General features: G+C 49.2%; 10 protein-coding genes across 10 annotated transcripts; 6 read left to right on the top strand and 4 right to left on the bottom strand.

Moving 5' to 3' along the window:
- Nucleotides 1-757: 757 nt before the first annotated feature.
- N7462_003895 (pre-mRNA-splicing factor ISY1) lies at nucleotides 758-1610 on the top strand (the record flags this gene model as incomplete). Its single annotated transcript, XM_057075621.1, has 2 exons — nucleotides 758-760; nucleotides 858-1610. 2 exons carry the CDS (start codon nucleotides 758-760, stop codon nucleotides 1608-1610), a joined length of 756 nt encoding a protein of 251 aa, XP_056935126.1.
- Nucleotides 1611-1820: 210 nt separating this feature from the next.
- Nucleotides 1821-2903, bottom strand: N7462_003894 (putative GTPase MTG1; the record flags this gene model as incomplete). The annotated part of the gene is made up of 2 exons (XM_057075620.1): nucleotides 1821-2576; nucleotides 2640-2903. 2 exons carry the CDS (start codon nucleotides 2901-2903, stop codon nucleotides 1821-1823), a joined length of 1020 nt encoding a protein of 339 aa, XP_056935125.1.
- A 602-nt stretch (nucleotides 2904-3505) lies between these two features.
- On the bottom strand, nucleotides 3506-4738 carry N7462_003893 (uncharacterized protein; the record flags this gene model as incomplete). Its single annotated transcript, XM_057075619.1, has 1 exon — nucleotides 3506-4738. One exon carries the CDS (start codon nucleotides 4736-4738, stop codon nucleotides 3506-3508), a length of 1233 nt encoding a protein of 410 aa, XP_056935124.1.
- A 593-nt stretch (nucleotides 4739-5331) lies between these two features.
- On the top strand, nucleotides 5332-5847 carry N7462_003892 (uncharacterized protein; the record flags this gene model as incomplete). Its single annotated transcript, XM_057075618.1, has 1 exon — nucleotides 5332-5847. The coding sequence occupies one exon, from the start codon at nucleotides 5332-5334 to the stop codon at nucleotides 5845-5847; it is 516 nt and encodes a 171-aa protein (XP_056935123.1).
- A 1172-nt stretch (nucleotides 5848-7019) lies between these two features.
- On the top strand, nucleotides 7020-9293 carry N7462_003891 (uncharacterized protein; the record flags this gene model as incomplete). The annotated part of the gene is made up of 4 exons (XM_057075617.1): nucleotides 7020-7471; nucleotides 7534-7627; nucleotides 7690-8616; nucleotides 8724-9293. The coding sequence occupies 4 exons, from the start codon at nucleotides 7020-7022 to the stop codon at nucleotides 9291-9293; spliced, it is 2043 nt and encodes a 680-aa protein (XP_056935122.1).
- Nucleotides 9294-9603: 310 nt separating this feature from the next.
- N7462_003890 (phosphatidylinositol 3-kinase VPS34) lies at nucleotides 9604-12361 on the bottom strand (the record flags this gene model as incomplete). Its single annotated transcript, XM_057075616.1, has 2 exons — nucleotides 9604-12250; nucleotides 12303-12361. 2 exons carry the CDS (start codon nucleotides 12359-12361, stop codon nucleotides 9604-9606), a joined length of 2706 nt encoding a protein of 901 aa, XP_056935121.1.
- A 352-nt stretch (nucleotides 12362-12713) lies between these two features.
- On the top strand, nucleotides 12714-14168 carry N7462_003889 (non-structural maintenance of chromosomes element 4 family protein; the record flags this gene model as incomplete). Its single annotated transcript, XM_057075615.1, has 3 exons — nucleotides 12714-13023; nucleotides 13078-13920; nucleotides 13987-14168. The coding sequence occupies 3 exons, from the start codon at nucleotides 12714-12716 to the stop codon at nucleotides 14166-14168; spliced, it is 1335 nt and encodes a 444-aa protein (XP_056935120.1).
- A 564-nt stretch (nucleotides 14169-14732) lies between these two features.
- On the top strand, nucleotides 14733-15678 carry N7462_003888 (uncharacterized protein; the record flags this gene model as incomplete). Its single annotated transcript, XM_057075614.1, has 2 exons — nucleotides 14733-14862; nucleotides 14993-15678. 2 exons carry the CDS (start codon nucleotides 14733-14735, stop codon nucleotides 15676-15678), a joined length of 816 nt encoding a protein of 271 aa, XP_056935119.1.
- A 2944-nt stretch (nucleotides 15679-18622) lies between these two features.
- N7462_003887 (uncharacterized protein) lies at nucleotides 18623-18952 on the bottom strand (the record flags this gene model as incomplete). The annotated part of the gene is made up of 1 exon (XM_057075613.1): nucleotides 18623-18952. One exon carries the CDS (start codon nucleotides 18950-18952, stop codon nucleotides 18623-18625), a length of 330 nt encoding a protein of 109 aa, XP_056935118.1.
- Nucleotides 18953-20397: 1445 nt separating this feature from the next.
- N7462_003886 (uncharacterized protein) lies at nucleotides 20398-22526 on the top strand (the record flags this gene model as incomplete). Its single annotated transcript, XM_057075612.1, has 2 exons — nucleotides 20398-20969; nucleotides 21071-22526. 2 exons carry the CDS (start codon nucleotides 20398-20400, stop codon nucleotides 22524-22526), a joined length of 2028 nt encoding a protein of 675 aa, XP_056935117.1.
- Between the last annotated feature and the right edge of the window lie 550 nt (nucleotides 22527-23076).

Here is a 23076-nt window from a genome sequence, read left to right as displayed (position 1 = left end):
AATGTCGTGGTAGGAATATCTGGTTGGTGGCATCTGTGGACTTTTAGAGCGACGGAAGGCATGCCTTCCTCTTATTTCCCTTGATTTTTTTGGTACTAATCGATAAGCGAAAATGTGTATGTGGGCTGGGTCCAAACTAATATTGAACGAAAATAGCAGAGACTAAGACTTTGATGATTGTGAGAATGTATTCAATTGTGTTGTTCAATCGGAATCTCGGTGAGACATCGACTGTACCAAAATCGAGATACATACGGGGACACCCAAGACTAGATTACCCAAGATCTAGTATTTCTAGCATATTACCCGTCGAAATTAGTGTCAAATTGTATATCACCTCATAGAAAGGTATTTACTCTTGTATTATATATATTATACATAATTAAGACATCGTTATATCCAAAAATTGAATATTGTTTTCGCGGACCCTTAGTCTCGTGGGTTATGAACAAACCAGAGAATTATGGAAACGTGGGCTTCTCATCAGTCGCGGGAACTTCCACAAATAATGGACAATCAAGATATAGAAGTATGATCCCTTTTGTTCTCTATTTCATCTATATCAATGACCGTGAAAAGAAAAAAATTGGATAAAAACGGCCCAGCACTAAGGAGCGGCGCACGTGATAACCGCGCGGCAAGCGGCAATTTGACGCCGAACCTCATCCGCAGCTCTGAAGCTTCAGATTCCTCTCCGGACTTCTCCCACGATTCCCGTCAACCCTGCTTAGGTCGCCGACCTAGTCAATTTCTCAAAATGGTAAGCGTTGCTTCACTTTAGCCAATATTCCGCAAATACACTCCCCTTTTGCGTTGTGGACTGAATTTGCTGACCCCAAACCCCCCCACTCTGATAGGCTCGCAACAGCGAAAAGGCCCAGTCCATGCTGTTCCGCTTCCGGGCGCAACAGGCAGCGGATATGGGAATCATTGATATCGGACGCGCTCGACGGCCGAAGGCCATTACGAGTATCGACTCAGTACCCACGTGCGAACGCTGGCGGGGCCAGGTCCTCAAAGAAGTCTCCCGCAAGGTGACGCGCATCCAAGACCAAAGCCTGAGTGACTACCAAATTCGCGATCTCAACGACGAAATAAACAAGCTCATGCGGGAGAAATGGGCCTGGGAGATGCAAATCCGCAATCTGGGCGGTCCCAACTACATGCGAGGAACGGGTCGGGTCTACGACGATGAAGGGCGCGAGATTCCGGGCGGCGGCAAGGGTTATCGATATTTTGGCCGTGCAAAGGAATTGCCGGGTGTGAAGGAGATGTTTGAGGCCGCGGTTCGTCGTGCGAAGGGACCGGAGGAAGAAGAGGGATCTGGGACTGGTCGGGGTGGAGACATCGCGACCAAGAAGGTTGATGCCAATTACTTCGGATATGGTCTCGACGAGGAGGATGGCACGTTGCTGGCTTATGAGAAGCAAAAGGAGAAAGAAGCAGCTGAGAATCTGCGCAGTCCGGGCGATGACGATGCCGAGGATGGCTGGCAGTCGTTACCCGGAGATGCGGGCGACGGGGTGGAATGGCGACTTCCCACGTTGGAAGAGGTTCAAGAGGAACTTGTCAACCGGCGACGAGAACGGCTTCTGCAAAAGATCTCTTGAGCACCATTCTCTCTTCTGTGCACCCGAGGCTTCTCGTTCCATCTCCTTCTATTTTCTTCTCTTCCTTTTTTTGGCGTTACGGATACTGTTGCAAAATATTCACCTCTCGAGCATTGTCTTACTATTTTTTTCCAGGAACATCGTTTGATCGTTCGACTGATATGCAATGATTATATCACATTCATTTATTCTCATTATTGTATACATACATCAAGAGGGACTTTTTACATCTCCCTTGTTCTTTCGAGATACTCTCTCGACTTTCAAGGCCTGAGACATGCTCAGACGAACTGGCTGATCCGGGTCATCCCGTCGTCGCTGCTCTTGATTCAGATCATCGAGAATAAAGCGGCCAAGGCTCCCTGATCGCCATTTCTGAATGAAATGATGGGCCGCAGATTCCAGATTGGGAATTCCGCCTTTCCCTAGAAGTCCAGTTTGGCGTGCGAATGATTCAAGCAGTGGAACAACTTCGTTCGTCGGCTCAGACCACCGCTCGTACGCCTGCATATCGTGCAGGTTGATCTGATATAATAAGTAGTCCACAAGGGTGACTGGTGAGATAACTGCATCCTTGACACAGCCACACAAAGCCAGCTTGAGCATGTTTTCTGCATCCGGGACGTACGGCATGAAAACACCCGGAGTGTCGAGCACGTAGACATGCGATCCATTCTCTCGATCAATGATTTTTACAGGGGTGGCGATTTTGCGCGTGATCCCGGGCTGACCTCCAGTTTTCAGCGCCTTCGCTTTGCCCACGCCGTGATTCCGTAGATGGTTGATCAATGTTGATTTCCCAATATTGGGCATGCCGACTACTAGAACACGGCATCCGACCAGTTTATCGGGAGCCTCAGCGTCATCTCGAAGGTGTTTGATGATCTGAGTAACATCCGCGCGGGATGATGAACTCACGAAAAAGACGGCACTTTTGGAATCGAAGCTCCGGACCTTTTTCTCAATCTGTAAAGTCTTTGCATTAGTTTATTGTTACTGTGGTCCATGATTCCTCGGCTTGCACTGTACCAGCTTCTGTGTAGGCGACTGAGGAATACTACCAAGATCTCTCTTGGTGTAAACAATGAGTCGCCTTGTCTTGCCCAATGCTTCTTCAAACATCGGATTTATGGAAGTCACTGGAGCTCGGTAGTCGCGACATTCAACAACGTAGTCAATTGACGAGAGCATATTCTTCATCTTGGTCAATCCAGCCCGGTGGTGGCCCAGGAAGTAAGACCTCGGAATGGCCCCATAATGGGGGAAAATTTGGCGAGGAATAAAATGTGTCATGTTTGAAAACAACCAAAGGTCAAATGGGTGAAAACATAGTCATGATTGCCTTCCGCGTTGCAGTCGCGAGAATACCAAAGAAGATGAATCTCAACATCACGGCAATTTTTTGCCGTTTTGTCCGAGGCGGTATCGAAGGCGGTGGATACGAAGTCTTCTATGACGTTTGCTACCTCAGAGTGGATATCGAAATGTATACTGTACCATGGGCTGTTCTTGGCATTCTATGCATGTATCCCCCCGAATTTTATCCTAGGTCATCCTGATACCTGACTGAATGTTTTCATGTCGTTGATAAGAGATAGAAACACGAACAAATACAACTTGATTTTTTTTTGGAATTTAGTATCGATATATATCTTTGAAGATGTCGGGTTTGAGATGATACTAGAGAGCATCTTACAGGGTATCAATTCAAGTCTTAGAAGTCAAGAAATTGATAGTACAACAAACTCAAGGTAAGATCCTCTAATTTTTACGTAAAGGCGACGCGGCTGGAGGGCAGAAACTCATCTCATCAGATTATGATACTAAATACTAGTCACCCCTTGGAAATTTAGTCGAGTATGTTCAAAAGGATATTGTTGTATCACGCAAGTATATCATTGAGATTTTGTTTCATGGATTAGCTCACTCAAATGATCGTAGTGCTTCCTCCTGGATTCTGGCCAATTATAATCATCCAGGTAGCGGGCAATCTGTTGACGCTGTGAGCCCTGAAAGGCGATCATGTCATCGATCGCTTTCTGATGTTTAAGAGTAGAGCATTCAGGCTCCGAAAGAGCTCTGAAAGTCCCGTACGAGATATTCTGATGCCGACTGACATTGCCCGAGTCAAATGGCAGCATTTTAGAGGCGAAGTTCCATGGCAATATGTTGAAAGAGTCTAGTGGGACGGTTTGGGCCCACTCCCAGTCTATAACACCGATAATTTTGCATTCATCATCGAAGAGTAAATTCTGCCAATGCATATCGGCATGTTGAAGGAAAAAAGGCCCAGTGTCTAAGGATTCTTTACCAGCATGTTCCGCGGCCCGGACATGTAGTGCAGCAGAGTCCATGCCGTCCGAAACGTCGGAGGACCCTTCAGCCTCCTGCCGGCCTTTCTCAAAGTTATATACTATCTGTGCGCGTTTCCTATAGAATGATCTTGATGACTCAAACGGGCCATAGATACGATCTTTGCGGTCGATAATGGGCCCAACGGTCACTTTTCCTGGTTCTGAAGCAAAACGAAGCTGCCCAATGCTGTTGAATGGCTTCTCAGCTAGCTGCCAAGCAAATTTCGTCAGCTGGCGATGTATTTCCAGCAAGTCCCTGTCCTTGATACGGCGTTGATCGTTAAAAGGAAAAGGGTAAGGTTTTCCAGGTATATACTCCATGAAGATATAGGGTGTTCCAAGTGCGTTGGTGTAAGTGAGATCATATTCATATACGCCTGGAACCGGGATTTGTGTATTTTCCTTTACGAATATCATGGTTGCGACCTCACTCTCCAAGAGGAATAGGCGATTTGCCACGCGCTGTGTATAATCTGGGTCAGTAGGTTTGATATTCAGAGGGTTGTGCAGTCGGGCCATCCAAAGAGTGTTGTCTGGCATCCGGAGTCGATATAAGACGTTGCGTTTTCCGTACTGGGGTTCCGAGTTGTCGAGCTTTGCGATTTGCCCAGCGCCATCTAGCCAAGGATGCAAGTCAGTCCAACGCCTTGAGGCGAGATCACATATCCTTTCCTCAAGCCCTGATTCCCGAATCTGAGCGGCAAACGTTTTGCCTATGAAGCCAGGGTCATCCTGAAATGGACGGGGCGTAATCCAGTTTTTATATTCTCGCATGTTATTTTAGCCACCAGATATTGTTAGGCAATGACAGATACAGGGGTCGGATGCCAGAGAAATTATTAAAGAGCAGACGGGTTTTTTGGGGGCAAAGAGGCCGATCCTTTCAGCCGCATTTTGTATCACTTTTCTCCTGCCTGCGCGCTTACACACGTGGATTCCCCACATTCTATTTGCGTATCACATCACGTGCGGCGCCGCTGCTAATGCAAGATTCAAGCAAGTGCTGGCTACAACTGTTCTTGGTGACGAGTTCATATCAAACAAATGATTGAGTACGATCTTGTTTCTCGAACAGGAATCATCGAGTCCACTGTATCCGGCAAGACCGCTGATCTTCGTCAAAGTCAGACCCATGGGTGCTTCTGGAAGTGCGTTTGGAATAAATGATTCTAGAAATCACGACCCGAACGTTCATGTTTGCCGAGACTCTGCATCCATTCCTTTGATTCATTATTCGCCATGGACAGTCGCTTCACAATGTCGACCGTAGCTATCCTCATCGCGACCCTCCTCTAACAGACTTAGGTCATTAAACTACAAAGCAGATTACGGTCCTCGCTATCCCAGATCTCATTGTGATTTCGCCTATGACCCGAACCATTCAAACTGCCATCAATTTATTTCCATGGATTCTCGGGTCGGCTCCCTTCAACGTCGACGTGCAGATCTGGCCCGATCTCCGAGAAGCTCACGATGCCATCTGCAATCAAGGCATTTCTCAAGCTGAGATGGCAAGGAAGTTCCCGGCATTCAATCTTACAGAATGTTCAGAGGAGTGGGATTACCCTCCCTACACTATTGAAGATGCCACGGCTCGCGCGGAGTCGGTCCGACATCGTCTTAAAGAAGCCTCCAAACGCTACAGAAACATCTTGATTATCACACATCGAGGGTTTCTTGTATTCCTTGTCCAAGGAGATAGATACGAGGTCTGTGAAACACGTTCGTATAGATTTTGTGAGGCGACCGAAACGGAAATAGAGTCAAAAAGAATGGGGTTCCACATTGAGACGAACGACCCGCAGGATTTTGGACCGACCGTTCTTCTGCCATACCAGGCTCATTCGGAGCCTGATGAGACCCTCGAAATTTCTGTTGAGTGACCCCGCATGAACGAAGAAAGCTGAAAGGGAAAAATGCAACAATAAAACATTGATTGGTAGGCAGACCTGTTGTGCCAGGTCTGATATACGCTAGACTGTCAACGGTACTACGCCTGAGGGGAGCTTACCAGTCCCATCGAGACTACAATCAGTGCTTTTAAACCTCTTCTGCTTATAACGGCGGCGGTCACCATAACTGCGATAGCCGTGACTAGAGTACTCAAAATACTAAGACCGAGACTACATCTTCGAGAATTACACCGGTCAGTTCAACTACGATGATTTCCTCTTGTCAGTCTCTCGTCTCGTCCTCGACCGCTGTTCGTACTATTCAGTCGCCGTCGATAACCCCTACTTCAACACCCATTATTCCAAGCTCGACCAGTTCACAAGTCCACCAGCTTTACGACAGAGTCCGAAAGCTGGATTTTGACTACAAGTGGTTTGGCCGCTCCTGTCTATGCTGATACTGCCGGGGGCGCCGGATCAAACCCCATATGGGGGCTAGCTTGGCCCTTTGCATTCTTATGGTAGCATTTAAGCCGCTATTCTGATAAATTGGTCATGCATGATAGATTACAAGAACAGGACGCGGTCATTCTGCCGGTCCGGATCACCTCACTCAAATTGCCCTTGAGGCTGTTTTTGAAGAAGTTCTGTAAGGAGAACATGTATATACTACCTCATTCATGTCCATGAGTATCAAAAAATTACTAATGATCATTAATCATCAATTAATCAATCAATGAACCGAAGAAGAGCCTTTTCAAAAGATTGTTGGATTCTAAGCCATTTTTGTTGTCATATGAGGAGAAAATATCCGATTAGAAATTGCCCCACACAAGGAGGCCAGAGGAAGATCGTTCTTCGGACCTGATGATTTGCATAATTACTTAACTAATCCCGTCCGATAGGATTTACTGCGTTGGAGGGCGCATTGAAAACTTGTCATTTTCACTAGGCGGTCTGAAAGGCGGCCATGGCGCCAATGTGACGCAACAAGCGTGGACTTCTAGCGGGCCCTAATTCGATGCAGTTGGCGCCGGGTTTGCATGTTGGTATTTGAGTTTTGCTTGTTGAAAAGTCTCGTTCTTTTCTCCTGGTCTCTTACATCGTTTATCATGTTAAATTTATTAGCATCTCTTTGCACAATAAATACTCTCTAATCTACAATGCCGCTGATGTCAGCCTTCCGCCCTCCATCTACCCGTGTTTCATCAATCCGTCGCACCTCACGACCACGTCGTCGAAGAAGGACAAGCAGACATGAACCTAGAGATCTTGACTCAGAAGGTCACGTCCAGGATTCCGATGCACATTCAAGCATCACACCTTCCAAGCATACACCGCGAGCCTTTCGAAAGCTACGGGGCTCGGTGGCAGCTGGTGGCCCGCTTCGACCATTCAGACTAGTGAAGCAGGATATTGTGAACCTGCGCCGACGATGGGTTTCCGACTGGACGGTTTTCAACCAACTGATCTTTGCAAGCGCCGTCTACGTGTTCTTCACTAATCTCCTACCTGGCATCACCTTCGCCAGCGACTTGTATGTCTTGACTGGCAAGAGTTGGGGCACAATCGAGGTGGTATTTAGCACGGGTCTTTGTGGAATCATATTTTCCCTGTAAATGCCTCGCTTCTATTACTATTAAAGCAAATTCTACAGTGACTCATGCCTCTGAACAGGTTCTCAATCCAACCCCTCACTATTCTCGGCGTTACGGGGCCTTTTTCTGTCTTGGCAGAGAACATTTATTCGCTCTGCCAAGATGTTTTCCAGGTATGCCATGGGCTATGCTATTCTTGGCTTACTTTACCATTTCGGATGATAATGTTGGGTAGATTCCATTTCTTCCATTTATGGCCTGGTCCTTGATCCACTCCGCCTGGCTGCATTACGTCCTGGCTATCATCAATGCTCACGACTGGACGATGCGCTATGTGACTACTTTCGCTACAGAGATATTCTCCCTCCTGAACAGTATTATCTATTTTCACAAAGCTATTCAGGAGCTTGAGAGAGCCCACGAAAATCTCTCCTTTGCAGCATTTCTCTACGCCATTATCGGTGCGGTCGGCACAATGCTTCTTGCTATCTTCCTGTCCACGGCTGAGAATTGGCGACCGCTATTCCATCGTTATATTCGCCTAGGCTTAACGGAATATGCAGCTGCCATATCGATTATCATCTTCATTGGCCTACCCTATGTGGGCGAGCTCGCCAACCTGGATAAAATGACACTCAACGTGAGCACCTCATTTCGGCCAACGTCTCCGGACCGAGATATATTTTTCGTCAAATTTTGGGAATTGCCCATACAATGGATATTTGGTGCCATTATACCGGGTCTTATCATCACCATGCTGTTCTTCTTTGACCACGAGGTCAGCTCCATTATCTGCACGATTGATCGATATGGGACTCGCAAGCCAGGAGGGTTTGCTTGGGATATCGTTTTGCTTGGAACCACGACAGCTTTGTGTGGAATTCTGGGCATCCCGCCTGCCAACGGCCTCCTCCCACAAGCACCACTGCACTCGGAGTCTTTGATGCATTCAGCGAAAGAGGAAAGGACCATCATCGTGGACGGTGAAGAGAAAACGGAACTTCACGAAGTTCGACGTGTCTACGAGCAACGTTGGTCTGCGTTCCTCCACTCGGGTGCTATCCTGGTTTTCATAAGTCCTCCATTTATGAAAGTGCTCGGTTTGACTCCGACTAGCGTCTTGGCTGGCCTCTTTCTCTTCATGGGAGAGCAGAGCTTATCAGTTAAGTAAGCCACCCCCCTCCTCTCTGCATGGCTCCAAATTGAAATTGACCTTTACGCAGCCCTATACTATATCGAACATTCTACCTCCTCACTCCACCATCAGAGCTGCCACCGCTGCCGCAAGCTCTATTGCAACGCACTGAGCCAAGAGCCGTCGGTGACGACAACCCCCCTCGCAATCCGTCATATCTTCCAATCCATCTCTATACATTCCTCCAAATCGTCATCACTGTTATAATCTTCATTTTAACCCTTACGCGCGGTGCACCTGCATTCCCGATCTTGATTATCGCCTTGGTGCCGTTCCGACTATGTGTCATGAACAGATGGTGGCCGCGTGAGGTGCTTCGTTTTGTCGACGCCTGGGCATGTCGTGAGGGCACACCGGAGGATGATGAAGACGCATTGACGAAATCTCAACAAGCTGATCAACAAAGCCCAGGCAGGGAAAGGTGTGAATTCGTCCAAGACGGTGTTTTCCAGCGCGGGGCCGAGGCCGATAGTAGTGTCCACGCTTCCGTCCCTGGCCCAAGTGAGATAAAGCACCAGATAGGAAGTTCCCAGATCGATGTCGCAGACAGGGAAATATGGGGAACGACTAAAGAAGATATGAATCATGAATGGGTTGAGCTTGGACATAGAGGCCGTTCCGATGAGGAGCTAGGCCACAAATGATAGATTCCTTTCCCGTCCTCTCCGATGAGAGCGGTGCGACGGTGAAGAAGGATACCTGTCCGCAAGCTGATTTTAGCCATTTGAATGAGTGCAACAAGATTGACACGGATTGATAAATTCAGTATCATTAGACTGCACTATTGGGTATCCTGTTTCTGTACATAATCGCCGTGCGCCAGTTCTATGAAGATACATATCACATCAGAATTCCTTAACTCCTAGCAACCTTCTTGTCTAAAATAAGAGGAATAAATGCCCTAGTCACATCATTAGCATGGCGTTGCCGTAAGTGCAGCTCGATGACGAAAGGCTAGGCCCTCCAGCCTTGCACAAACTCATGCAAGCGATCGATGACCACGCCGAATATAGCATTGACACTGTCTGCGATCAATTGCTCGAAATGACGAATGGCTTCCTCTTCCGTCATCTCCAGATGGAAGCGCTCTTTGACCTTCAAGACAGCCTTGTCAGGTTCAACACGGATATCTGGAATGTTCGCATCGACCATCAAGCTGAAGAGATTCAGAATCAAATTGGCAGACTTCCGTAATGTGGTATACGCAGTATAGCAATATTGCTTGAACTGCAGGTAGTGCGGGGAAGTGGTCCCACCCATACCCTCGACCATCTCCTGGCAGAGCTTCATCATTGGAGCAAATGGCTTGGGATCCCGCCCGAGAATGAAACCGAAGTCGGCATGGAAAAAGTGACCGTCTGGTGCAAGGAGAAGGTTTTCCAGATGCCGATCACCGACTCCAAGAAGGTAGGTGATCACGCAGTAGCCTGCACAGGACTTTATATAAGTATCCATGGCTTCTTTGCGAACACCCAGGGGCTCATTCTCGTCCGGGTTGTGCTCTTTAAGATACGCCAGAATAGATTTGTATTTTGCGGATGCGGCAGAAAGTGAAGTGGATGGGATGAATTGAGCAGCACCGGCCGTGGAGCTCGTAGCAAGGATCCGGTACGGTGTTAACTTCAAGTCAAGGTTCTCTTTCTGCAAGAGACGATCCATTAGGCTGATAATTTGAATGACCAATTGGTCCTGACGAAGATCGTCTCCAACTTTAAACAAAATGGGGTAAGGGCGACCCTCGGCCGTCTTGAACGTGATATGAAGAGGAGATAATGTTGATTTAAAGACATTAGACTGATCAGGATAACACCCAATGACCGAGACATCTGGGTCCAACGGCAGGGGCAGTGGTGGATCGATCTGAATCAAATCATGCTTCGGGTCACGAAGAGACTTCTTCAACTTCTCGATCTTCAGGGGTCGACTCTCACGGGAGAAACGAATATCTTTCGCAATCTTCGAGAGCACGGCAATCATTTCACCTTGGCGCAAGAGGATTTTTCGATGCTCTGCGTGGACCTTTTCCAATTCGGCCATGAAGTAATATTCAACCCGGGCAAAGAGTCGACGCTGGTTGGACAAAGTTCCAGGGCCGGCATCGTCACATTCAACCATGAGATACCAATGAAGGTAGTTTCCAAACTTGAAGTTTTCCGTGGCCCGTGTGATAATAAAGTTAGCAAGGGAAGAGTCGTGCGCAGCTTCATCTACATCATTTTCGGAGTTTTCCTCATACTTCAGCGCCTGCACAAGTTGAAGAAGATAGAGGAGGAGCTCTTCATCATCTGCTTTGCGAAGTCTTGCGACCGCATAAGAACGCACAGCCGGGTTATCGAATGTGGGACCCAGAAGCTCCAAAGCATCATCAACATCAATCTCGGTCCACTTGGGAAGAATTTCCACTGCTTGTCGGGATTCTCCCTCATCCCGCCAATTGACCGATTTGACAAACTTGGTTAAGGCTCTCTTTTCTCGGGTAAGGTAGTACCTGAATCTCCATATGAGGTCCTTTTCTTCGGCGGTAAGATCCTGTGTCGGCTCGTAAGACAATATGACATTCAATTCATCACGATTCTTCGGGTTAGGTCGTAAGTCTCGATCCATGAATCCGGTCCTGTGACTGCGAATCAATCGCCGGTGTTTGTCTTCACAAGGATTTCCTGTCTGCCCGACCTCCGGGTCATAGATCTTGACAACCTCAGTACCATCACCTCCATCGATTCCGGGACCGAAGCGAACCTCGGGTACGGGCTTCAATGCAGAATTAGGGTGAATGGGCGCGTTCTGGGGATAGGACGAGATAGGTGGAGGGGGATACTGATGATCAGCCCAAACGATTGGATGGTCAAAACGTGGGAAATCCACATAGAGAACAAAACCCTCATCATCTAATTCTTGATCGTCCGAACTACCGGCATCATCCACATCATCTGCGGCCTTTTGTTTGAGTGTCTTGAGATGGAGTGCTCGCTTCCGGGCGGCTTCTTCCGCTTGCATCTTGAGCTTCTCCAATTGACGGAATACCATTTGGTCCATCCAATCAATGCGAGTAATGTCACCCATCTCGTGCTTTTTGATCAAAACTTCTATCCGCTCCAACTCAGCCTCTTCTGGAGAAGGTCCCAGTAAGTCGCGTGCATTGTGCTTCCGTCGTTTTGGGGCCGGAATAGACGGCGTCGTTGTAGAAGAGCATCCGTCCGCTGCTTTGTGTCGGTAGATCTTGCATTTCTGCCGTCCCATTTTCAGCTTGCCCTCATTGTCAAATAAAGAGATGGTTGTCCCGCCAAAGGGAACATCATGATCTTGTGAGCCATCGCCAGCCAGTGGAGACAGGTCCCAGACTGTGATTGCTATTTGAGAGTTAAATGGAGCGTCCTTTAGGACCATGGGCATCTGTAGCCATTCATTCCACACTCGACTAGTTTTGAACACTCGGTATGCGGTTTGCAGGGGAACACCGAGAGGCTTCGAGTCCGACCATAGCTGGGCTGTAACGAAGAGGTCGGAGGCAGGATTTTGGGAGGACCCAAGATATCGTAGTTCCGGGTTCTGGACCAGTTGCGAGAATGGAATCTGCTTCTGTTTGCCTTCCAGTGTACCGCTGTGGATTCATTAGCAACCTTTGAAGTCGAGTAAGATTCTCTGGAGCCTACATCTTGATGTACACAGGTAGGTCCACCTGAGTGGAGAGTGCAAAGGTGAATGCCTCCATGCTCATGGAACCCCAACAACGCAGCTCAGCGAAGCTCCGGGGATGAGAGCTCCTGCGGGGACTGAGTCAGCTATCATCACGTGTACTTCACCCACTCACATCATGTGACTGAGATTCCACCGCAACGCGATCACGTGCGTTGGCGACGCGACGGATGCTGATAGTTATCAGAAATGCAGAATACAAGATCCCTTTCATAAGCGTGCAGGTTGCGGTTTGCGCGCTTCGATTATTAAGAATCTTCTCTGTGTATTTTCTGAATCTTCCACGTTCTGTTTACAAGCAGTGGGTGCTTGTCTTGTCTGTGTTTGCAGCCTGAAACTACCTTCGGGTTAGATAGCGCTGTTTGAGCATGGCGCGTATCCCACTATCTCAGCTGGGCCAAGGGACCTCCCACGGCTCCAACATTTCGACATCTCCTAGATCATCTTCGGATAAAGAAAACCGCCGACAGAGCGTCACTAAACGAACCAGTGCTCAGATGGCGCGTACACCACAAGCCAGCAAACGGCGCCGACTAACCGATCGCACATCAAGTATTCAGTCGCAAGTACCCTCCTCGCAGCGCAACAATGGCACCAAATTCTATGATCCCGATCAACCCGAAGCAGAGCGACGCGCTGTTCGGAGAGGACTGAGAGACCTCTCAAGCAATCTCAATGGTAGTTACCTTCCACACCCCGCGCCATGAGCATGTTTAACAGTCTCTATAATAGACTCGCACGCCGAGTTCATGCAGTCAGGAAACGATGGCCTCTACAGAACTGTTTTACAAGCGAATGAACTCTTCACTCAAGTCAAGCAAACCTCTGATGCCACCCTCGACTCACGCCTCCTCGTCCAAGCCGCGGATGCCTCGCACAAGAAAACCGCGCAACTTGCGCTCGGAGATTCCACCGCCGGTATCGACATTGATGAGTTTGTCTCCAAGTGCATCTCATATATGCGCAGTGGCCCCGATCTTTCTGAAGGCTCAGCCGAAGATACTATGCGAGGCCGATCGCGTAACCATCGAAGCCAACGGGACCCGAATGACAGCGATGAAGAAAATCACGGCGATGCAATGAATTGGGACTGGCTTGGCCGATCCGCATGCTTTCCATTCAGCGCTAGGCCCGTGGTATCGGGATGGCTACTTGGTCCATTGTCCGTGCAAAAACGCACGAGGCAGCTGACCCAACGAACTGGGCGTGAGCGCTTCGACCAGACAGAAGCCGTCCAGCCACAGGAACTCCGGCAAGCAGATCTTGGGCAGCAAGAAAGCGCAAATCTTACAGAGATCTGTTCCAAGATCAACAAACTGCTAGCCGATACCCAGAAAAATGCCGAAAGCAAAGTCAACTGGATCCTGAGCCAGGAAGAAGATCCCTCCGAGGAGAGATTGCAGGAAGTCATGGATGAGAACTGTATTGCCGACGATGGCGGGATTCCCCTATTCCGCTTCTGTGTTAATCCTCGGTCGTTTGGACAAAGCGTCGAAAATCTGTTTTATATCAGCTTCCTGGTACGAGACGGCCATGTGGCTCTAAACACGGATACTCGTGGGTTACCGACTTTAAGTGAGACACCCTTCTTACCAATAGCCAATGTGTTATCGAGATACTGACAATTTGATCATTGCATAGTAAGCACGGCCCCCTTCGCGCCTAATGAAGCCCAGCGAATGGGTATTCAAAAGCATCAGGCTATCTTTACTTTAGACTTTGACACTTGGCGAGACATGATTGAAACATTCAACATTAAAGAGTGTATTATCCCCCATCGCGAGGAAGTGCAGGAGGAAACAGGCCAGACCTGGTATGGCTAGGAGCTGTCCACGTGATGTCCCGTATACGATTGTTTCTTTCTGTAGGCTGAAATGATACCCTGGAGGCGGTGTTTTGGTGCTGTGTACTCATGGATCATATTATTCCAAGTTATTTCATAATCATTTGCATAAATCATAATTATGAATTGTCTTCTGAGAGGCATCGAAATTGTTTCCGAACGGTTTGTCATGGGAATCGCCGGAATAGCGGCGAATGGCTGTCTAGACCATTCCGTTGTATAAGCAGTCGAGCTTAAAGTGGAGACGGCCCGAGCTCGTCGATAAGCAGCCACCCTCACGTCATCGAAGCTGCTCCCATCGATCCTGCCCTTGTTAAATCCAAGCCTACCTCTTCACATGCACCTTCTTCGAAATTTCATTGCTCTCATTTCCCGTTAACCACTCAACTTGTCTCTCTCAACTTCTTCAAGATATATTCCAAGACCTGAAAGCACGGTTGACTGCCGAGGGATCCAAACAACAGATATCAGCTGTCGCTGGCCATTGCATAAGGAAAAATATAAGAAAAAAAAAAGCAGAGCAAGCAGACCGGACACCTTCTCGATGCCGCAACTCTTCCCATCTAATCCGTCGGCAACGATGGTCATTCGCTCGGTGACCCCCAACATCGTCACTTTCAGCCTGCCATTCGCACGTTTTGGGATTATGCGATTTGGCGGCCGAGGAACCTTGGGTAAGTAGCTTCCCCAACACCGTGAACAGACTGGCACATAACGCTGGGTCATGTGCAGTATGACAACGGATAGTATTGTTTGATGAAGGTCCATATGCTAATCAATGTCGCCTTTTTTCCTGTATCACAGTCAAGCTCGCCACAGGTTCCCTCGCTGTATTCTCGCCCGTGAGTCTCACCGCGGAAGTACGCGAGAAGGTTGAATCGCTGGGTGGCAATGTGAAATACATTGCCGCGCCGGATTTGCAGCACCATTTACACATCACGGCCTGGAAGAAGGCCTACCCACAGGCCGAGATCATCGCGCCCGAAGGCCTATGGGAGAAACGCCAGTCGAACAAGGATTTCTGCGATACTCCGTTCCAGCACGTGTTCAAAAAGGACAGCCCCCGGCCGTCCATCTCCGAAGAGTTCGACGCCGAGTTTGAGACTGAGTACGTGCACGGACATGCCTCGCGTGAGCTGGTTTTCCTGCACCGGCCATCGCGCACTGTTATCGAGGCCGATATGTTGTTCAACCTGCCCGCCAAAGAGCAGTACTCGAAGACCAATGATGGTAATCCACTGAACTTCTGCACCAAACTGGTGTTGTCGGCCCTGACCACCGTTATCCCTGCCACTGGCCAGCGACGCTTCGCCTGGTATATTCTATCATCCCATGACCGGGCCTCGTTCACCGAGTCTGTGAAGCGGATTATTCGTTGGGACTTCGATCGGTTGATTCCATGCCACGGTGATGTGATCGAGACGGATGCCAAGGCGGTGTTCCAGAATGTTATGGCGTGGTTTCTGCAGGATGAAAAGAAGCATGTCTAAAATGATTGCGTGATTCGCGACGGAGAGATTGAGAATCTGGAGGGGCGAGTTTAATTCCGTGTATTGATTTTGTTTTCTTTTTTTGAGGATTACGGCTTTTGGGAGTTATCTGATACCCTGCAGGTGTTGAGGCGGTTGACACTGGATTACCTGCATTCTTAGTATAACCTCACTAATAAATATATGTAATTCAGGTCATAGCTCCTTCAGGCTCATTGTATCTTTTATGCTGACTTGGAACGTATGGAATTGAAGCAAGAGAAAACGTAGGTCAGAATATGTAACTTTAGGCTTTAAGAAGACCTCTCTATACATTTTGACAAGACCTCTGTATCTTCTGTACGAAGCTAACCAACAATAGGAGGATGTTCAGTAGTCAAAAGAGGATGACTACGATAACGTCAAATGAGATCCTCAAAATAATGTTCCACCACCTTCCCAGCGAGCGGAAGCCGCAGATTTAATAGTAGACCCGTAGGCGCAAGTTCCTTCTAGTTCTGAGGAAAAGGCAATGAGGGCTGGAGAAATCAAAACCAGAGGTGAAGATCCTCTTTGATCTGCCAGATCAACTGTAGAACCACCGGCAACCCAAGCACGTGGCGGGCACAACAAGTCGCTTACCTAGGGCGGACACGGTAGAGGGGCCACGACCCTGTCTACATCTCTAGCAGCCCGAGGACTCGGACAGCCTCGAACTTCTCCTCGCTCGACACCCTGACGTCTCATTAAAACCAGATTCTGGATTTTGACAACAGCAAGCGCTGAGATCATGTAAAATAGGAAAAATGACACGCAGGCGACTACCACGCTACAGCGATCGCCCCGCGGTGGAGCGCCAATCGATATCTGAAGATCGCCCCCATGTCCAACAGTGGGTGCCTCACAGATGGCGTCAAGGCATAGAGATACGCGTGTGCCCGCTAGACATGAGACAAGACAGTTTTGTAGTGAGCTATATAGCTCCACAGGGTCCGTTTTGTCTTCAGACTCGCTAAAAAAAGACGAGGCCGTGAGCTTCTAGCCGCGGGAGCGGACCAACACCACACCAACCAACCCCCTGTGGTCCCTACCTCCCGCTGTAATGTGGGAGTCATACCCACTCGTGTTTCACGAGAGTGGCCTGCCACATTATACAGCGTTTTGCCATGGTAAGGGGTGTCGATGTGCAACAGAGAAAGCATAGCCCGAGACAAGCGAAGAAAACCAGGATTGAGCGGCCAGCGTGCTCCCGGGTCCTCAGGGACACAAGACAGAGAGAAGGAGAGCAAATATTGAAGAATAGAGGATAAAATTTCCATGTTCATCAATGATTCAGAGCGTCAGACGCCTTTGAACCGCTTGTTCCAGCTATTTTAGTGCTGGTTTGCCGATATTCTCCGCTTGGCTTGACACTAGTACGCTGCAGACGAACCTTCTATCTTTTTTTGGCGTGTTGGTTCCGTTTGACAGATTTGAAACCCCGGGATGTTGGTCTCTTTAAAAAGCTGTACACCCCCGAGTTTCGCGCGGCCTGCTATTCCTGCGAGACTTCTTTCTCGCTCTACATCGGCCTGGACCCCCGGAAGGGTCATTTACGTTCTTTACAGGAAGCGAACAACATATCTCCGGACGCCTTGGGTAGCGTCTTCTGTGAGCGGTGGTCTTCTTCCACCGGCAGCCCAAAGATTGTGTAGCTCATCATGTTTGTCCATGTGTTCCTGATAGCTTTTCAGATCACGCGACTCATTTTGCGAGCCACAGAGGCTGCTGTTGGCTCGGTATGTGACTCTCTACCTTGACGATGCTACTGGATATATCACTGATCCCTTTCTTATCTTCTAGATTGCTGTCGGAGTGGTCGTGCTGTATCTCGTTTCGTATGGCAGTTTCAAGTTATCTATACAGTGGCGCCTGCTTCCGCCTGCGGTTCTGGGATTAATGACGGCCTTGACAGCTCTAATCATGGGCTTGATATCCTGTTTCTCCAGGGCCGAGAAAGAGCGGGCTAGTCAAGCCTTCAGTATGTCTTCTTGTTCTCTGTTTCCCTGTCATTTTAACAAAAACAGGTCTAACCTAAATGCTAGCTGACTTCATATTCGCGCACTGTTGGTTTGTGTCTTTCGCCTGGGCGTGGTATAATTTTCACTCAGCGCCAACTTGTGGGAATGCTCTGCAAAATGTGTCCATAAAAGGTTTTGATAATTCCAAAGAATCAACATGCGATCTCTGGGACTATCTCATGGTAATAGGTGTCGCATCCTTCCTGTTCTGGAGCGTTACTTGTCTTTTGGTATGTGCTATATTACCCACTGCGTTGGGACGATTACTAAGAGCTAAATCTTTCTTTCCAGACACTCTGCATTTCCAAGCTGAAACGAAAGAAGAAGTAGTAAGTGGTCCATATGCTGCCTGGTGGCTCATCTTTGCCTTCGTCTTGGTCGAGATTCTTTAAAGAACATCAACCCCCTTCCCCCGCCCTCCTTCCAAACTCTCTGTCCTACGGTCATAATTTGTGCTATGAGCCCATGCTAACGCATAATTAATAGTCATGAGCGTGAAACACGCGCTCGGCATAAACAGAGGAAAGCAATGAAGAAAGCCCAGCCGTCGAGAGCTGCTTTGGGTGGATTCAGACAAAAGCCGAGAGGGGTCAAAAATCCGAGATACCGGCCACTCGTTCCAGGTATGCCGTGGTTGGGATATAAAGATATGAGAGTGGGTTACCGGATGGTTGAAGTTGAGAGAGGGCGCATCTGGAAGACTTTGGCGGGGTTAACAAAGTCAATAAAACGTCAAGAGGCACAGAGCATGGCAGAGAGGCGGGAGCGCCGCCAAGGGCAAGTTTTCACTCTTCCCGATCGTCCTACCCCGGGCTCGACCGCTCGGACGAGAACGGAAATGGAGAGGCCCGTGGCGAGAGAGGAGGTGGAGAGGTCTGTGACGAGCTCAGGGGAGGAGATTGCTGCTACAACAAGGAGAAGACGGGGGAGAAGACGGGGGAGAAGAAGAGGAGGAAGAGGAGGAAGAAGGAGAAGGAGGAGGGAGGAAGGAGGAACAGCAGGAACAGGAGTAGGAGAAAGTGAAGAAGAATTGGAACAAGGATTGGAAGGAGAAAGAAGACAAGGAACAGGGCATACAAGGGAGGGGAGGCGGAGAGGGAGAGGTAGAAGGAGGCGGAGGAGGGGAGGGAGGAGAACGGAGGGAGTGTATGTCGAGGGGGATAACTCGGATCCCCAAACGGATGATTACGACGATCTCTCGGGCTATGATACAAGTTCAGGTTCTGATGAATCATACTATGATAGCTCGGATTCTGAGAGATCCAGACATCGTGATTCTGATTCCGATTCTGAGCTACTCAGGGATGAGTCCGTTACCCGCCCTCCTCCGGCTGTCAAGAGAAACCGCTGGGGATGGATGAATGTCCCCAAGAACGAGCATCACCGTGGAGTTGAGGAAGGTGATAACCAAGTTTAACGACCTTTGACTATCTTGTCTATCATCGCTATACAGCATACCATTCTCAGCTTGGTCATTCGGCACCGAGACAGGTGGGAATCGAAGACTAAGCATGTTGAGGCCTTGTTATATCTCGAGGACCTCGCGACGCGATTGCTCTCGCTCGCTTACACCAAGAATCACTCTACAACGCTCTGGTGATTCTCTACAACAATACGCACTCAACTCTGTTTCTGATCGGGGGTGCTCAAAGTCACTTGGCCCTTCATACTAATAGAATTTCCCGATGGCTCTCAAGAGCTTTTGGAAAATCTGGATTGTACTATCATACTTGTCTTGTTCTTTTTTCGTCGCATTTTGCTCGTGGTGTTTGAGAGGGAGGGATTACGACTTGCATTGATACCCTGGATGAATATCGGTTTAGCGTCTTTTTTTGTGTTGCATGTATATATTTCCACTTCATCCGCCTCAGGTGCGGTGCATCCGCACTAAATATAAAATACGTCTGTAATCTCGGTGATGATTTACATGCTGCCCCAAGAAGTGATCGGCTCATGTAGCACACAGTAAATCTAAACCCAAGTGCTTTGGAAAACAGACCTGGAACGATGGATCAGCGGCCATCTTGGTTTTTATACTACACGGACGGAGACATATCAGAATACTGTCAAAATTAGTACATAGAAACACGGGTAAGCTATCTAACCAAAAACACTAGAATAGCTCATGACTCAATACTTCTTCACTATTCTTGTAAATAAAAACGTGTGCTCCTTGTAGCCGTCTAGAGCTGTTACTAGCTTCTATCAAGGAAGAGAAGCATTTAGTATTTGCTGACTCGAACTGCTCGAGTGAGTTACTTTCCAATGATTGTCTTGAACCAGTAATCGGACTTTGTTCTTGTCCGGCATATCGAAGTGGATTCATATCATACTTCGTCGGTTCGGCTCAGCGTCAGGCTGCCGAATAAATCTCCGACGTCTGTAGCCCGTTTACACGACAGACCAGGGCACATGACGGGAAATCCTACCTTCATAGATGCATAAAATGCCGGCCTTGTATCCCAGTTACAATTCCCGTATCTCATTTTCTTAACTCTGCCTTGATTTTTCTCGTAGATCTGCAACTACGATGATCCCCGATTGCACCACTGTTTCAAGATGACTAATATCACAGCGGAGCCCCCGACGGGCCAGCGTATCTTGGCAAAATAGGACCATCTACATGTAGCATTCTGGCAGACGGTTATTCTGTATCTTCTTCCTGGTGCCTGCAGAAGGAATGCATTCACAGCCGGGGACACTAGGTACCAATGAGGCCGGGCAATCTCCATTGCCAGAGCCGCCTGCCAACCCGACTTACTCGCTTGACGATCTGAGCCCGGCCCGCTATAAGGATGAAGAAGACCCTGAAACCTTCAAAACCCCTCGGCATGGCGACCGGTACGCGGACCTTGAACTGGGTAGTGTCCCCTTACTTCCAGCCGGAGCTGATGAACATGGCTTTGGTGACTCCGATTCCGATTTCGCTGCCTCGGAGTTTGACTTTCAACGGGACGAGCCCAGGCACAACCCGCCGTTTTCCTGCACGTTCGCCGGGCTCCTTGCATGGCTTCGCGGGCCGGCGCCACCCTATATCTATCACATCAACCCCTGGTTCCCCCAATGGCAGGCTGCGCCGGCGCGTCTGATTGATCGATGGGTGCCACGACGGGGAATGAAGATGGCGCTGCTGGTCAGCGGGCTAATCTTTTGGATCGTGGTGTTTTTCTTGTCCCTTCAGGCTTCCCTGGCGGGCCAGGAGGTCCTAGGGTATGGGCAGCCTGTCAAGCTGTCGTGTCACCATCAGTTGTGGTACGTATCTTGAGCCGCGTGGCGCTTGGGACGGATCAATGATGTTTTTCCACCCCCAAAGTATGGCCGGATACAGGAGCGAGCTGACCGTGCGACGTTAGGAACAATGCCACGGACTGTGGTCTCAATGGCGAATTATGCCTTCCATTCGACGAGCAGTCATTCGCGTTCCGCTGTCCTTCCGGCTGCGCGGCTGCCATTCTCCTGGAGCCTTACAATGTCGGCGACCAGGAGCTGAATTACCAGCCGCTGGTGATCGGAGGCAAGCCCTTCCGAGCAGACGGCAAAAGCAGTGGCGTCTATCGCGGAGACTCGTCGATCTGCGCGTCCGCACTGCATGCAGGGCTCATCAACGATGCTAAAGGTGGCTGCGGTATTCTCCACCGTCGAGGCGAGCGAGACAAATTCGAGGCCTCTACCCAAAATGACGTCGAGAGCATTGAGTTCCTCCCGCATTTCCCTATGTCGTTCGTGCTCACTCGCGAGGCCTCTTCGCCCGGGTCCAGTGAAACAAAGCCTGTTGAATGCTTTGATATTCGATGGTCACTATTCGCGTTCACGGTGAGTATCACAGCGATCTTTTCGATGACTGTCATATCGGCACCGGTCTTCTACAGCGTTATTTTCTTCATCGTGTGGTTCCAAGTCGCCATGGCATCTGATCCGCCAGGCTCTTCGAGTTTCTATGGCCTGCTATCTGTCGGCCTGGGTCGATTTCTTCCCGGCGCATTCGTCGGGTTCGCCATATACTATTTCTGTATCCGACATACTCTCTCGAGCCTCGAAGCACATGTCGATAAAACCCTCCTCTGGCTGGGCGGCTGCTGGGTTGGCGCCCTCAACACAGACACCTTCGACCGAATTCCCATCTCGCGCCTCACTCCCCATGACCTCCAACAGCAACCCGGCGCCATCACCGCCCTCATCACCATCATCGGAGTCCTCGTCGTGATCACCGTGATCCAAGCCCACGCGTTCCGCCAGGAGGGCCGTCTGCTTTCCCAGCTGCGCCTCTATGGCATCCTCGCAGCCGGCATTCTTATCCTCGTCTTCGTTCCCGGCATGAACCTCCGCATTCACCACTACATTCTCGCCCTCCTCCTGCTCCCCGGTACCACTCTGCAAACCCGGCCCAGCCTTTTGTTCCAGGGCATCCTGCTCGGCCTCTTCATCAATGGTATCGCACGGTGGGGCTTCGACTCCATCCTTCAAACGCCCGCGGCCCTCCTCGATGGAGGCCGCCTCGGCACTATTCCACCCCCCGCCAGTCCACCACACATCGAGGACGCGCACCATCTCTCGTTCTCCTTCCCCGACCTGCCCGCGCATGTCGACGGCATCAGCGTGATCGTCAACGACGTGCTGCGCTACCAGCAGCTGAAGCCGAAGAGCGGCGGCTCCGTCCCGGACTTTGCCTGGGCGCGCACCCACACCACTCAGCCCGAGTATTTTCGCTTTGGGTACGTCCATGCCAACGCGCTGGGTGGCGTGTGGTACGAAGATTTCTCGGCAGCATCGACGTGGGCGGTTAATGGGACCTTTTCTTATCCGGCATAAGAAACTTGGTCTTGATTGGACTGGCTATCTGTTGCTTTCTTGTGCTTCTTTTTGTTGACTTAGCTCTTGTACTACTAGAATAGACAGCATTGGTGATATTGCGAGTAATTTTGAACGTGTTTTTGCGCAGATTCTAGATATCCGTGCTTGGATTACATGGTCATGCCAAAAAAAAGACTGGTAACTAGCGCGACATAGATTATTTGTAAGTCGCCAAAATCATTTTTACCTGGCCGCTATGCAGATCTAGCCAGACGAGTTCACGACCGCTATGAATTTTTCTGTTCCAAATTGCAATGGAGCGAAGCGAAATCTCCATAAACCCCTGCCCCCTGATGCCGCTAAAATGATAAGAATATGCGTATGACACAGACCGTGAGTTGCACGGTAGAAACCAAATTACATAAACCCCAGTCAACTTGAAGAAAAAGTAACTCCCGCTCTATACATTGCATGCCGTGACGCCAAAACAAAAACAAAACTCCGAGCTTGCAAATGCGATGACCAATGCAGAAATAATATAAGCGCAATAAACGCAACCGAAGATGAT

This window comes from Penicillium macrosclerotiorum, assembly GCF_028827735.1.
Source record: "Penicillium macrosclerotiorum strain IBT 26536 chromosome Unknown utg000003l_segment0_segment0, whole genome shotgun sequence".
Classification (NCBI taxonomy): Eukaryota; Fungi; Ascomycota; class Eurotiomycetes; order Eurotiales; family Aspergillaceae; genus Penicillium; species Penicillium macrosclerotiorum.
This window is presented reverse-complemented; position numbering and strand designations above follow the sequence as displayed.